At 41.5% G+C, this 16,388-nt stretch overlaps 1 protein-coding gene across 1 annotated transcript; it reads left to right on the top strand.

The window, feature by feature from the left end:
* The first annotated feature begins 5,706 nt into the window (after nucleotides 1-5,706).
* On the top strand, nucleotides 5,707-9,305 carry znf503 (zinc finger protein 503). Its single transcript, XM_079280010.1, has 2 exons — nucleotides 5,707-6,250; nucleotides 6,599-9,305. The coding sequence occupies exons 1-2, from the start codon at nucleotides 5,996-5,998 to the stop codon at nucleotides 8,012-8,014; spliced, it is 1,671 nt and encodes a 556-aa protein (XP_079136136.1). The 5' UTR covers nucleotides 5,707-5,995; the 3' UTR covers nucleotides 8,015-9,305.
* The last annotated feature ends 7,083 nt before the right edge of the window (nucleotides 9,306-16,388 follow it).

Raw genomic sequence — 16,388 nt, 5'->3', positions numbered from 1 at the left:
TTCCGCGTGCCGTTTTAATCAGCTGACCTGCTGCTGTGCGGAAGAACGCGAACACGAGTGCTTTTCCGGTCTCCTGATGAAAGAACAGTGCATGATTTGCCCTGATCTTATATTACATCCATTCTTTACATGTATGAAAACCTTTTGGGTTCAGTAAAAACAGCTTCATGTTTTACAGGAAGCAATTAATTAAACAGTGTTGCTATAACATGGTCACAGCTTACCTGTTGAAAAGCATCAGTAGGCTTAATTAAGTCACCTGTTTGTAAATTACCCAGTAGCTACCAAGAAAAGTTAAAAATCTCTTGCATCTTCTCTCAATAATAACGTATTTCAAGAGTCCACCCAACTGAATCCAATGCCTCAATTTTCCCAATGTGAGGTTAATAAGCGAACTAATTAAAAATCTTACTTAGTGGTGGCCAGCTAGTTGTTCAGATGGTTTTGGTCATATTTGCCCAGGTTTTGTATGGGAGGCTGATGAGGGTGAAACCACATTGGAAATACCCATTAACATTGTGCAAACATGCACTGAAAACGAGCACATACGCATTGTCAATGTGCACACATGCACTGAAAAGGGGGGGGGGGGGTATCTGACTGTCAAATAATTTCAGTGTGCACAAGAGTTGTTGTGTAACAGGAAGGCAGTGAGAACTAGACCTTCCTGTTGCAATGAAATTACTTTTTTACACAATTTCTTTTGTTAAGAACAAATATTACGATACAGTGTCATAAAAAATATCACAGATGAGCCAGATACAATAAACTGAATAAACAGCAGTGGACAATGTATTCAGATCTTCTACTTGAGTGAAAGTAGTTCAACATGTCAAATATAGACCGTATTGGGTGAACTTCCCCTCTTCCAATATCGGGAGTAATGCAAACCTGCTTCCCTAAACTTTGCAACAGCATTCAGGACCAAATACCTTTCAGTGAATGAGCCAGTCTGAAATGAGGCTTCCATTGTCAAGCGTATAAAACTAAAATATGTGAAATTATAAGACTCCACTTCACAGTGACACAAACAGAAGCAGTTGCAGTCAGAGCAATTAGCATATAAGCAATAGTCCATTTAAGAGAGACCCGAAAAAAAGAGGAGAGAATGCTCACAATGAAATAATAATAATGTTTGTGATTGTTTGTGGCCTGGACCATGTCAGACAATAACATTACAACGTCTTAGTGAAAACAATATGGCTTCTGCAATGCAGTGAAAGAAGCAGGATTAAAAACCCTTATTGTACGCAGTGACTGATACAAACCTGTGGCCTGCCCAAGCATGCACGGTTTGGGAGTATAATTTTGAAATAAAATCCAATTTCATATCAGATACAATCTGACAGCTAAACGTACTTGCTTTGTGATACATTCACTAAATCAGATTTCCTTAGATATTCATTTTAATACAAAAAAACATAAATATTTTCGAAGGAGTGTGAATGGAAACAAGCCTTTACAGCTTGATATCAAGCATATGACTCATTTTTATGTCACACTTTTATAGTTCAGAGTAGCTTTGCAGGTCAACAACACAATAAGATCAAAACAATCGTTTTGTTGAAACTCTTACATGAGGTCTCAAGGTAAGTATGTGTTGGCCTTGATTCTTTATCAAGGTTAATACCTACCGGTACACTTTGCCGATCAACTTAAATGTTGTTTATATTGTTGGAAGATGTTGGATTAGGGATTACTGCCCCACCTACAATAAAGGATTATGTAATGTGGCAAACCAAACTACTTCATCAACTACTGATGCAGTGGATGAAAACTTGTATTGTATTTGTGAACTATGGTTCAGGCTTTAATCACCGAACTATCTTTCATTCATTCATTGTGCCACTGAGCACTGAGAGCTTACCTCACTGCTATGTTTATCCTTGGAGCTGCGCTAACGAGTGCTGTAGCGCTTTAATGACGTGTGGAGGCAAACCTGCGTCTTTTCGGGGGGCAAGGTGGCACTTTGTTAAGAGAATCAGGAAGTTCGGCAACACCGTTGTTGTTCCTGTACCTCGCTGCATGCTCGGTGACGTCACGCGGGACCTCCCATACGCGGGAAAAAAAAGAAAAGGCTCACTTTCCCCCCGCTGCCTGCCCGGGGAGAGAGCGCGAGAGGCTGCATGGCAGCAGTCTCCACTGTGCCCTGAGCGGTGCTCCACATTTGACAGAATGTAATGGCTGGTGTGTTTGTGTCATGCAAAAATGGTCTCGTTTAGACAAGAAGGACTACGTCTTTATGTTCTTACAGTGTTGTTCTTTTCATCCGTTTGCCTCTCTGACGCTTTGCATCGGAGCTTAGTAGGAAATGATTCCAGGTAATGTGGTGTTACGGGCTTTCCTGTGAAGCTGTCCTTCCTTCGTGGAGTTTTAGAAAAAGCTTTTCTACTTCATGCATGTTCTTCAGTTGGTTTTCTCCTGTATAGCGTGTATCACGTTTTATCTGTTGCTGATATTTGGAGATTGTGCGTCTTTTTTTTTTTTTTTAATGTTTTGTTTATAGCTGGAATATCGCCACAAAAATAATTAATAGAATGAATGCGCGGATAAAATAATAATAACTTTATGTTATGAGCTCCAACAGGCAAAGCATATGAAAAAAAAGTAGTCTGCTTTTTTAAATGATACATTTAGCCTATATATGACATGTGAAGGTGCACTTAAAGTTGCTTAATTGTGTCATTTTTATTTCATGTGGCTGTACATTTATAGAAATCAACCTTGAAATATCTTCTTCCTCGCTTCACAGCCAGAAGTCGGCCCAGTATAGCTTACAGTAAACCTCCAAATCCAACACATTACTTCACAAGATGTAAATACTTGTATTTGCATGCGAAGAGTGATTCATAAGCATGTCAGTGTTGTGAAATATACGGGGATGTTAAAACTTTCTATTTAAATATCATGAATTATGGTCGCAAAAATGTGTTCCCATTTAAGGGGAATGCTGAGAATTTTGGTGTCTGGTGCAGAAGCCCATTCGTCATACGGACAATAAAGAGGGTTTTCGCCTGACAGTGAAAATTTATGGCTGCCCTTCTTTGCCCTAATAACTCACGTATTGTGTCACGGACTGACAGCCCTTGCAGAAAACAGCAAGCCTGTTATCAATCACATCTTTGCATATTGTGAAACGTCCCCCCCCCCCCCCCCCTTTCTGTCAGACAAAAACACTGGAAACATTTGAGGGAATTGAGTTCAGCTCATTGACACTTTGTTCCCCCTTTTACAAACTCACAATACAATGAAAAGAACTGATGGCCTATTTTGTAAATGCTGTTTATTTATGTGACACATGATCTCAAAATGTTGACTTATGTATTCATAGAGAAGACAATTATAGCTTGTTTTTATTTATTCCTACATAGTTCACAACGTTGTAGTCAGCCATGCAGACCAGTGTGGGCCTATAAGGTGAAGCCAACCTTTAAATGCTGTTTTTTCTCTGCTGTAACAGTCTGTTTAATTTCTAAATTGTTGCAAAATATTCTACTTTTTATCACCTGGAGGGAAAACGTTTTATATTATTTCATGCACTGCACCCTTCATTCGAAATTGTATTTGTGGCAGATCATGAACTCAAGTGCATTGGGTGTTGTTGTTTTTTGTTTTCCACCAGAAAATATAATTTGCCCCTTGACCGTCCACTCCAGGTTTTCATGCTCTCCAAGTTGACCTGTCAAGCAGATTATCACAGACGGAGATTAATGGCAAAGGCGGGTTGCAATAATAATCGTTTTGTTTGATGTGACAACTTTGATAGGCGTTGATTTACTTACGAACTGATAGGCTTTTAATTGAGCGCCTCCATCCCGATTGAGATGAAAGGAAACCCGCATTGAAAAGCTGCCCGATTGCCCCGGAGCCTCAATACTGATTAGCCATCTCAGCGGTGAATAGTTCAAGGCATTTTAAACTTCTTTTCTCAACGGCCTGACAGACCATTTCTCTTCTTTTCTTTCTCCCTGTCCGCTTCTATACCTCTTCGAGGAAATAAATCATTTTCATTGTATGTAAATAAAATCGAGCTGACATCAATATAAAATGTCTGGATTTCTTTTTTTGTTCCCGCTCTTTGTTATTCTTGTTGCAGATGACAGTGTGCCCGAGGCAGATGACAGGTTTTAACAGCACAATGGCAGATGCGTTTAGCCAAAATGGACAGGGTTGTGTTTTGAGAGACCGTGGTGTTTCACCGGGTTGTAACACATTATCATTTCGGAATAAATGGTTCATCTTGCAGATTGTTTGAGCTAACTTGTCTGGGAAGGATGGGCTACATTTAATGTAGTAGATATAATGGATATATACATTATTAATTCGTCAATTTTAATTTTCTATTTTATTAAAATAATGTGATCTGTTATTTTTTTTTGTATTATTTAATTTGTTACGGACGCCTTTCGTGGTGTCGGCCGATTATAGCAAAAGCACTTTAACACCTTAAAGCCCTGACAGCTTTACATTGTTTGCAAGTTATTAAAATGTCATCATGTGTGCCACCTCTGAGGTGTTTAATGAATAACTTCAAAAAGTTGTAGACTTTGTAGAAAAGGGGCAGAGCAGAATGGAAACACAGTTCAGTCATCGGCTTTTGCGCCTCTTTCCACACATTGTCTGGACCGGGGAGGTCGGCGATTGGCGATGCATCTAAACAAATGAAATGTTAAACTCGAGAATCGATTTATTTCCTGGGAAAACTTGGTGTCTCTTGCAGAATGTCTATCTCCACATTTGTTCTTTTCCCCTGCAGTCACGCCGGCATGTAATCAGCCACAATAGCTGACATAAATCAAGCGGCGGATTGACAGCGACTGACAAATAACTGATTGATTGCGGTGGAGCAGAATTGACACTTGACGGAGGGGTGGAGATAGAAATAGAAGGGCGGTGTATATTATACTGAAAACATGTGACATTCACATCCCTCCATCACTACATTGGTCTATTCCTGTCAACGCTGGTCTGTTTAGGGAATTCGAGCTGAAACGGTTGGTTTTATGTTTGCCAGTGGAGAAAAAGTCCCGGTGGAGGACGCAGTGGCGCAACCTGAACGCGTCTCTCGGGTTAGAGACTGTCAGAGAATAACAAATAAAATTTCACCTATAAGCCTAAACTTAACGAATTACTATTAGTTATTAATGGTAATGAAGCTGTAAAAAAGTAGGTAGCCTAAAATGTGCCCGCAAAATTGTGCCATCATCATTTACAATTTAGTTCAATATTAGACTAAGATGAAAATGTATGTGTTGTTGGTGATGCAAACACGACTTAACAGCAGCAAATAGCATGAACAAACTGACTGCCGTTTGATGGAACATCCTGAAAAACTCAATGACATATTTCATATTCGACGGAATGATAACCTAAATTTAAAGTTCGTAAATGAAGCCTTCTAACTCTAAATGGTAGAGAGGTTGTTCATCTATTGTATTATTTGCTTTATCCCGGTGAGCACAGGACCCGTAAGCCCCCCGCATCTAAAATTCGTGTAAGCGTTCCCACGAACCAAACTCTGTGAGCCTATCTCCTCCCCCCGAGCTGTCGAAATAGAGGCGCTTACAAAGAGGAGAACGTCACATCCCCTTGACCCTCCAATCACCTCAGGGTCCCATTTGATTGGAAGGCGGCAAAGGCTTTAATCTCGGACTAATTCAGCTGCTTTTGAAGTGAACATTTCTACCAGTTCGTACTTCAGGAGTACAGAGCGAGGAGCTGCAGACAGACGCACTGAAGGCGCAGCGCTCATGGTGCAGGACACAGACACGGATCTGCGATAAACTCGCACGGTCTCTTGCCAGCTGCCGCGCCTCGCTTCTTCTACCCGGATTACTCGTTATTGAACCGTTTTTACGATTCTTTTTTTTTTGCACCCGAGAGAGAGAGAGAGCGACAGAGAGACAGAGAGAGAGAGAGAGAGGCTCGATGCTTTTTTGATTTTCTTAATGAATCTGACGAAAGCATTGACGTTTCATTTCCTGACAATTGGGACATGATCACATCGCCCTCGGCATCCGTCTTGAAGAATAGTGGTATTTGTTTAGTCTGGGAAAGCAGCAGTTCTCGGAATAGCAGCTCAGCGAGCATCAACAAGCCTTTCCTCCACCCCGTACCCCCGTCTGATCCTATACGGCAAGCAAACCGACTTCCCATCAAGATTTTGAAAATGCTTACCGCACGGTCGGGACACATTTTGCACCCGGAGTATCTGCAGCCTTTACCTGCTAACCCGATCAGTCCTATAGAGGTAAGAGGCACATTCTGAGAGTATAATCAGTGTTAGTTGGGCGAGTTCAGTCAGCGCTTCGCGTGACAATGTTTTGGGAGCCAAATGTCCCGTAATATCTGCTGGTCAAGTGTGGTTTCGGTGTTAAACAGTTATGTGTGGTATGAAGTTTGTTTTTAATAATCAACACGATTGTAGTTTTGTTCACGTCAGAGCCGTGCGTAATTACATTATAGTTCCGTTTGGAAATGCGAATAGAAACATAATTTGTTTCTCTCTCAGGCTGTACATTTTGTCATTGTAAAATAAATCATTTAATGTGCATTGTAATAGCATTGATCAACATCTACGTCATCTTTTTCTTTGCAGCTAGATGCCAAGAAAAGTCCGTTGGCTCTTCTGGCGCAGACCTGCTCTCAGATTGGCAAACCAGACCCACCGCCTTCCTCCAAATTATCCTCTGTGACAAATGGATCTAGTGAGAAGGAATCTAAATCTGGTCCCCTGAAAATGAGTGACATCGGTGTGGATGACAAATCTAGCTTCAAACCGTATTCTAAGCCTTCAGATAAGAAGGACTCGTCTTCGGGCGTCTCGAGCGGAGAGAAGTCTGGTTTCCGAGTGCCGAGCGCCACCTGCCAGCCGTTTACGCCGCGGACAGGCAGCCCCAACTCCAGCACTTCCGCGTCCCCGATGCCGTCCGATGGGAAGGAGAGGGATGAAAAGAAAGAGTCTGATTGTAATAAAAATGGCAATACGGACGGGTCCGGCACCACTAGCCACAACCGGATAAGTGTGAGTTGTGGTGGAATTAACGTGGAGGTCAACCAACACCAGGAGACGACGCCTGGCACTAAAACCTCCTCCTCCTCGGACTCACCATCTGTAACTTCTGTATCCTCCGCATCCGTTCTCGGGTCAGGACTTGTGGCGCCGGTTTCTCCGTACAAACCGGGGCAGACAGTTTTCCCTTTGCCTCCAGCTGGTATGGCCTACCCGGGTAGCTTGGCTGGGGCCTACGCTGGTTACCCTCAGCACTTCCTGTCCCACGGAGGGGGCTTGGTGAACGCACAGCTGGCCAGTTCGATGGGCTGCAGTAAGGCTGGGTCCAGCCCTTTGGCTGGAGCCTCTCCACCGTCCATCATGTCAGCCAGCCTTTGCAGAGACCCTTACTGCCTCAGTTACCATTGTGCCAGCCACTTAGCGGGCGCAGCCAGTGCATGCTCTCACGAATCTGCAGCTGCAGCGGCCGCTAACGCCCTCAAATCCAGCTACCCACTAATGTACCCGACACACCACATTCACGGCGTGCATTCCTCGGCGCCATCATTTAGCGGACACCCACTGTACCCATACGGGTTCATGCTCCCCAATGACCCTCTCCCGCATATTTGCAATTGGGTGTCGGCAAATGGACCATGCGACAAGCGTTTCTCCTCGTCAGAAGAGCTCCTGAATCACCTGAGGACTCACACGGCTTTTTCTGGGGCGGAGAAGTTGATATCTGGTTATCCCGGGTCTTCGTCTCTGGCCAACGCTGCAGCAGCGGCCATGGCCTGCCACATGCACATGCCACAGTCAGGTCCCCCCGGGAGCCCCGGAACTTTGGCTTTGAGGAGCCCGCATCACGCGTTAGGACTCAGCAGCCGCTACCACCCGTACTCCAAAAGTCCCCTGCCAACCGGTGGCCCGGTTCCCGTCCCCGCTGCCACTGGCCCTTACTACTCCCCGTATGCACTGTATGGCCAGAGACTCACCACAGCATCAGTGCTTGGATACCAGTGAGGAACAAAATGACTTTGAAGAGTTTATAGTACTAAGAATGCAAATATAAAGACGTTTATATTAACAGCGCTAAACTTATGGGCGGGATCCGTGGACTTCAACTGTATTTATTTATATGTCGGCTTAAAAGCAGGCGACAATAGCTGCAAATGGAAAATATTTGAGCAACTCAAAAAGTGCATTATGTTGAAACTGAACTCTATAGGTAAAATGAAAACACATGTTAGAGTACTAATTAAAGTAGGGGTCTTCATTTTGATGTTCATTTGAAATTGCTATGATTGTATTTGTTCTTATTTAATGTCTCATTGAGAAGAAAATAATTTGCATGTTTGTTTCTTAAATTGTCCACATTTCAAATTGCAGTTATTTTTCAGGTGAACACCTTGGAACGAGAATTGGTATTTTTTTGTATGTATTCTGGAAAAAAAATAAGAAACAATTCTGTTCCATATCTCCGTGTGCCTCATTTTCTGAAGTATTATTCAGTGTTAAATAATAGTTGAATTTATATTCCACTTTCAGTTTTTAAAATTGGTTTGTTAAATGAATGGGTTCAAGAAAACGTCATTGATCATTTCCGCAACATGATATATACATATGTTCATGTCATACTTTTAAAAACAATGAATTGCTATCTCATCAAACGTCACTTTGACGAATTGCTGATATCGTTTGCATCTTTCTTTCTTTCTTTAGTTTTTATGCTAAATTATTGAACAGCTTTAAACGCTTACTTTGATCACAGCACGTGTTTAAAAACCTAAATTAAATGCATCTTCAATGAGTGAAAATTGGTTGTGCGTGTGTGAGAGACTGTGTGTGTGTGTGTGTGTGTACACAGAGTTAACCGGGCTTTTGTATGAGATAATTTAGTTTACTGGTGGGTAAAGTTTGTCAATAAGTTTTATTTGACAGGTGTTGTAGCTTACTTGCTACTTTACCTGCATATAAAGTAACATCTGTGAAATACGCCAGAAAAAAAAAAGTTAACAGGACAGATTTTTCTGTCGTCTTTACGCACAGCATGCGTTTTAAAATTGCTCAGATTAAAAAACCTTTTACAATCTTAAGAGAAAGAAGGACGTTGACTTGAATAATTTGCTGGCTTTCAGGTTTAATGTAATAGAAATTCTACAAGCGTTTTCGCACTGCGTGTCTTTTCATTTCTGCTAAAGCTGTGGGCTGAGAGCCAGCCTCTGATGCTCCACCAAGGGGATTTTTCCACTTGGAGGCCATTAACATGTTTTTGTTTTTTTTACGATATTAAACTGGTTATTTTCCATCATTATCAGGATGTTATCACTTAATTTGCATTTGATAATCTCATCCACCTGTAAATCTTAATGTACTCAGCACTACATTGTTATTAAAAAAAAATCTTGTGCAAAGTTGTGGGATTTTCATGAAGGAACAAACACTCACGAATCTCGGTTTGAATTTGCAAAAAAACAGGCACATATACATTTCTATTTTTTTAATTACAAATAATATCCCACAAGAACCACAACTAAATTATTTATATTACCGTATGTCGTTTATTTTTTTTAACTTTTCCTCCACAACAGCAATACACGTGTTGTTACAGCTGATATTGTTTGTGATATTCATAAGAAAAATCAGCTGCATATTTGAACACATTGATTGTCTCTGAATATATATATATATATATATATATAATCGGTGGATGAAAAGATAATTCTCAGTCATATTAATTATCCATAATGTATGCCTTTGCATTACATTACGTAACATTGCGATACAAAAGCGCTTATTGTATTTCATATGTGTAGCCTCCTTCCTATATCCTTGGTTGACTCTAAACAACATTCATTTGGTCTTTCAGTTCGTTTGGGCGCACTGTTGATCCAGCTGTGTTACAGTTATTAGTATTTATATAAAGTACGTCGCTGTCCCTTGTCTATCGCACAGCGGTTATTCAGACGAAACAAACTCCTCACATAGTGCGTATAAGGCCCGCACGCGCCCTAAACTGATGTAATGACGGTGAAAGGAAGCAATTTCCATTTCTACCCACATCATGGTGGCTGTGCTCGGAGGGTCCTGGTGGAAGGCAATTCATCATGTGCCCCTCCTCCTGGCCCTGTCACTGGAGGAACAGGCAGGCACATGTGTGCATGAATTACCCACCCTCCCACCTTCCCAGCCCACCCTCCCTCACTGTGGAGATTTGACACAGAGAGAGAGAGAACATGAGGTTATTAGAGTCTGCAAGAGTATTAAAGTGCACATTCACTTTGTCCATCAAGACCTTAAAGTGCTGCGATGTGCACGGAGCTCCGCAGAACAACAGCACATCGGAGAATTTAGAGATTTAATCATTTAAATATATATTTTTTTAAATATTTGAAAAAGCAGTGGAATGATGTGGCTTTTTGGTGATTGTTACTTACTACCATGCTTAATGAATAGTCTGGTGAGGGTCTGGAGAAGACAATGAGTACGAGTTTAAGGGAGTTTCACCTCATTTGTTCCAGTAAACATTGTTGCAACCATAAACAGAGTTGGAGTTATCGGGTTTTTACATGGAAAACTGGTCACAATCTGAAATTGCAAACACTGCGCCGTACACACTTCACTGTATTACTTTGAAGGTTGACGGAGTTGACACTGTAAAGACAATTGGCCTCACTAAAGAAGACATTAAATTACATATGTTCTTGTAAAGACACATTTTCATTGCTTAATGAAGGCGGCTGCTCATTCCACTTCTCACAGTCATGTTCCCGCCTGTTAGCCCAATTGAGGTTCTCAAAAATGCACATCCATGTTAGCATCAGCTGCAATCCAACATGACAAAAGTCGATATGAAAAACCCCACGTCTTAAAAAAAAATAAATACTTGGGCTGTGACCTAAAGCAGCCATTTTAGATTCTTGGGAGATACTTGGATCCTCAGAGAGCGAGAGAGACACTGCAGGAAACCTGGCAGGACATCTGGGGGGGGGGGGGGGGGGGGGAGCCCAGGACGTGACTCACACACACCTAACCCCATATTCAACCCGACCGAATTACCACCACTAAAGCTGTCATTAGTGGGTGTGTGGCACGATATAAAGACACGCCGTCGTCTGCAGTGGCAAGTCTATAGTTTGTGTAACAGCTGCGTCAATAAGGGGAAGCTGCTCTAATGCTCAACCCCATGCCAGACATAAGTCATAGAGCGATTATTATCTTTTATGTATGTGTGGTTGTTTTTATCCGGCTGCGATCACAATATAAAAGCTCTCAGTGATGGGGGAAAAAGAGACCTATCAATAACGGCTTTGTCTGCACCGTTTACTTTATGGGCACTTGATTTTTCTTACTTGCAGTTATGTTTTACAAGTATAGATTGTTACTTTTCAAATACCTTTTGATTATGCATCCACTTACACACCACAGAGGACGGTCTTTGTCTGTTGCCATCTCAGCCCTCATGCATAAATACTACTGTACATCACATGTGCCTACTATACGTCAACTACGCCGTTGCTCTCCAATTGCATTAAAAGGTGTCATCTTATTTGGAACAGCCGACTGTCATTATCTCGGTGTGTGATTGATGGTGAGAAGGTGTCCACAGCTTTTGTGATTGAAGTAATGAAGCCATAAAGTGAGCTGCATGAAACAAAGCAGGGACTCAGTGGTCGTAACCAGATCTACTGCTTTAGGCAAATCCGTACTAAATCTGCCTATTATCCAGGAGATTAAAAAAAAAAGAAGAAAAAAAATCAACATTGCTGTTGGTCATATCCATCAACGCTAAAGCAGCCCATTTCTGACAGATTTATCCTAGAACGCAGTCTCCAACTGAGAGCGGTAATAGAGGTAATTTGGTTCTCAAAATCGGTGCCAAGGCAGACAGGAATCCCTCCCAGCTCTTCTACATGTGGTTACCCTCCTCATTGATTTACAAATGTAAAGTGCTCATCCAGGTGATGCGAGAGAAGTGGCAGTGTTGATCTATCTGTGCCACTCAGATCTCGAACCAGCCAGACACTTTCTTGTGCTTAGACAGCCTAAATGAGGTCATTTCTGTCTGCTTTGGGATCTACGGTGTGCTGGGGTGGTTCAGTGTTCAGATAATTTGCCCATTTTCTGATTCTGACAAAGAATATTTTATGGAAATGCCCCCTTATTCCAGGCACCTTAATGGAGCGTGTTGGAGTAGTATGCGAGCTGACGAGGTTGTTGTCTGTCACAGATAAATGTAAAAAGCAGAGAAAATGTCAGAGATGAGCTCAATGCAAAAGGCTTTTTTTGCCTTTATTTGAAATCAGCACTGTATCTTTGAGGCGATACGGCACACAATCACATGGTTATTCTAATAGTTTGAAGCTGTTGCGAATACAATGCAAGACATTGTACAGCATCTGTCTTTGTGTAGCCACTCAGTGGATTATCAAAGACAGAGGCATCACACTTAATTTGAGATAAAGGCATTGCCTTTCCAAGTTTTTTTTGACAGGTCGAGGTTTCAGTGTACCGCATAATTACCGTCTTCTGCTGTCCTCTCCCTTCTGTGAGTAAATCCTGATCGTGTGTCAGCGGCCTTACATGACAGTATGAGTACATGATGTCATTTCCATGGGTGTGGGCCACCAATTACCATGACTCACATGCTTACTCACTACATAAAACCCCGGTCTTCTGTTGGATGAAGATATACCGATGGGTCAATACTCTTCAGTTTGATATCTCTTCCAGGGAACATCAACAATACACACTCCTAAAAAAAAAAGACCATTTATTAACTGAGGGATGACTTTTTGTAAAACAAAGTTAAATGTCATTGTTTATATTATTTGGATGAGTGTCTGCAGTTTAGGACTACCTTTAAGGTTACTGTATTATGCACAGGGACACAAGCATATTTTATGCACAACAACAAAAGGCTCCCTTAAATATACAGTAAATTGGTGCTCGAAAAAGTCAAAATCACTCCATTAGAAGTGCACAAACCTTAGCCACCTTCTCTATTCTGTACAGATGTTCAAATTTCTTACAAAGGGATTGCTAATGATGCAGAAACACCAACCAAATGTCATTTGATCGTACAAAATATTATGGCCATGCAGGGGAAAATAAATGAATATATAACACATTGTTGATAATTGAGTAAAATTGGTTTGGAGTTTAAATATTGCACTTGCTCACATGGCCATAAAAATGACCATAAGAAAATGAAATCATGCAAATTACAATGAAAGATAGAGTTATATGGAACAAATTATAAATTATTTATAATAAATAAATAACACTGAGATGGTTGCAAGTAAGATGTGAAATGAGTCTCTGTGCACCGCTGTGTGTGTTGAAGGTTAGAGGATATGATATATTCAAATTAATAAAACTGACCTGGCATCGCAGGCCAGGACTCGTCTTTCACGACCTCAGCAGAAATTACACAAACACATGAAAAATACAGGCCCCGAGCAATCTTATTCAAATCTCTAAATATTTGCATATTGGTAAAATAGAAGGCGAAACAAGCTGTGACTGAGCGCTACATGAACGCTATAAAGTTACTCTGTGGAGTTTTCATTGTAAACAAAAGCAGATTTGTACATGTTGCTCAATCACATAACTAAGTTAAAGGAAAAACATACACTTAAATGGATTATTGCCGACATATCATGTATTGCTGCATGTTTTAATGGACAGTACTGTATAGCCACAACATGTGCTGGCTTTGAGGAAAGGCGTGCCTTCTTCAGTGGAGAATCTTGCTCCATTAGGTGTCGTCGCTGCTTGAGCCACCTACGCATTAAGACTAATAGTTGGATGCAGCAAGTTCAGGCACATTCACAGGGATTTACAAAGAAAACCGCAAACGGAAGTGGGCGTAGATTGAGTCAAGTTCAAGGAAAGTGGATACAAGCAAAAGTTACACTTCAAGACTTCATTACATTTTTGGCAGTGGTACTCATGGGGTTTGGTTGAATGGGGGTTGGTTGTTTCTTTCTGCTGTGATATGCTAAGGCTAGCATATTTTTTCCGAGCAAACGCCACCTTCTCTGGAACAGCAAACACGAGCGCTACTATCAGGAGACTTATTCAAAATATGGACTACACTTAACAAAGGAACAAGATTATAACATTAAAAGCTTCTCTTATCAAGTGAGTTCTGTGCTAAAGGGTAGCCATTTCCCTTCAATGAAAAACAGTTAAGGAGTATACACACAGCTGCCTTTGTGTTTGCCTCCATTTCCCACCTCTGCAGCAGTTTCTGGAGAAACAGAACCTGTAAAGAACCATATGGGAGCATTAATATGTCCCTGTATAACGGTGGAACTCCATAGGAACATTATCCAATTCAAGGAACCAATGAATACCCAGAACTTTCTGTATACACTCCACTATGATATTCTCCAGAGCATCCTGGTTTGGAGCCAAGTGTGAAAAAACAAGCAATATATAATACTTATGTGATTTATGAGGGCTATATTTATCACATTGATATAAACTATTCAACTATTACCAGCCTCCACATTACTCCAGCTATTCATTCATGTCAGTGGACCAAAACAATTCCCTCCCCTGCACACCGCCAACCAAACTGCTTCTCTCTGCTTGTGCCCATATGACTTCCAATAGAGACTTCTCCAAGGAAATGAGAGGAGATGGGGACATTTCTCAACTCATCCACATGCAGTAAATGATGATGCTGCGATGTATCCCACATTGATCTGAGGCATTTGGGGGAGCCGAGCTTATGAAGAAGGGAGCGCAGTAGACTAATGGGCCTGACTGGGAGACAAATTGGGCCAGACGTATACAGCAACACAGCCCCAGGAAATATGGGGGCTCGCATCACGTTTATTGCTTTAACGCATTTTAGTGTTAACTGAGAAATTGAACCTCAAATTACCTACAATCCATTCGTTTTTCTCTTCCCTTTTTTTGTCGTATTTTGGCCTGCAGAAGTTGCTGAGCAAGCAAGTTTCTGCTTTTGGACTCAGTTGCGTATTTAAAATAATAGGCCACGTTATTGTGTAAAAGGAGAGAGTCCTAGAAAATCAAGAAAGGTGCTGTTGTATTTCCTGATAGGAAAAATGTACCAGATTTAACAATACAACCACTGCATATTCTTCAGATGATTATATGTACAAGAAAAATAGAACAACAATGTAAAGAGCTATACATACTGTTTTAATCTAGTCTGAGTTCCAGGTAGTGATATCATGTTTTGTTTAGAAGCTAACTGATCTTGTCATCAAAATGTATTACTTCACACATTTCACAGACAGTGCTGGACTGTATCAAGTCATACAGCCCCACGCTGAGGGGGTCTCATGGTGGTGATAAGACTGGAAAATAGCTCCGACCTCTATCCAAATGCACCGTGTCCTGTGACAGATGAAGAAGACCTGCGCTGCCTATCTTCATTTCCTGTGGCTATAGTCAAACAGAAATTCAAAGAGTCAGACAGACCGACTCAGCTGCAGACCACATGATACAGGGTCTGCCTGTAAGACGTTCGCTCTTGGACAGAGTGACACTTATGAAGTAGGTTTGATGGGCGCAAAGCTGTTGCAATGGCGTGTCAGGATGAGTCCTGCATTGTTTCTAATTATTCATATTTGATTTCATTTGGTTGCTGCGGAGAAGGCACTCTGCAGCAAAACAACAGGCTAAAACAACACACACATATTCCACAGTATTTAAACTGAATATATTTATGTGTGATGCTTGGCATCCCCTAGAGTTTGAATTGAGTGCAACGGTTTTTGTCTGTTTTGTCTTGTCTCCCTACAATGTGACATGACCTTACAGAGCTTTTTGAAAGCCGAAAGTGTTGACAGTCAAATGCTGAACTGCCCCCCCCCCCCCTTATAGACAGGCAGTATATGAGTAAGCCGGAGGTCGCACCGGAGCCTGGTGTTGCAGTCAGTAATAGTTCATTTTCTTCAAGATGCAAGCTATCAACCTTTAGGTTAAACATTAAGAGAGACGAAGCACACATAACTTACACATGCACACACACACACACACACACACACCGCCGCACACAAGGAGTCAATCAAACAATAAACAGATGAAATCTACTGAAAATGTCAAGATAGAAAACTGTCACTGGGATGATTCTCACCACAAAGAAAGCGGGAAAGACAAGTGAAGGGATCTTTTGAAACCGAAGGTAAATAAGAGGAATGAGGCGTTGAACATCCAGGTAATAACTGATGTTATGACTTGGCATTTGCTCTGACATGCATTTGAGAGAGGAACATTAAAAGATATCCACCATTTGGCAGGTATCACAGTTCCCCCAGGCTAGAAGGATTCTCATTTTGATGAGTGTGTCAGTCACAGTGAAGTCTTTCGACAAGCCAGATCTCAAGCACCGACGTTCAGGAATAACTCTTGCCTC

This window comes from Melanostigma gelatinosum, assembly GCF_949748355.1.
Source record: "Melanostigma gelatinosum genome assembly, chromosome: 12".
In the NCBI taxonomy this organism is placed as follows: domain Eukaryota; kingdom Metazoa; phylum Chordata; class Actinopteri; order Perciformes; family Zoarcidae; genus Melanostigma; species Melanostigma gelatinosum.
Note: the sequence above shows the minus strand (reverse complement) of the source record. Positions and strands in the feature narration are given on the sequence as shown.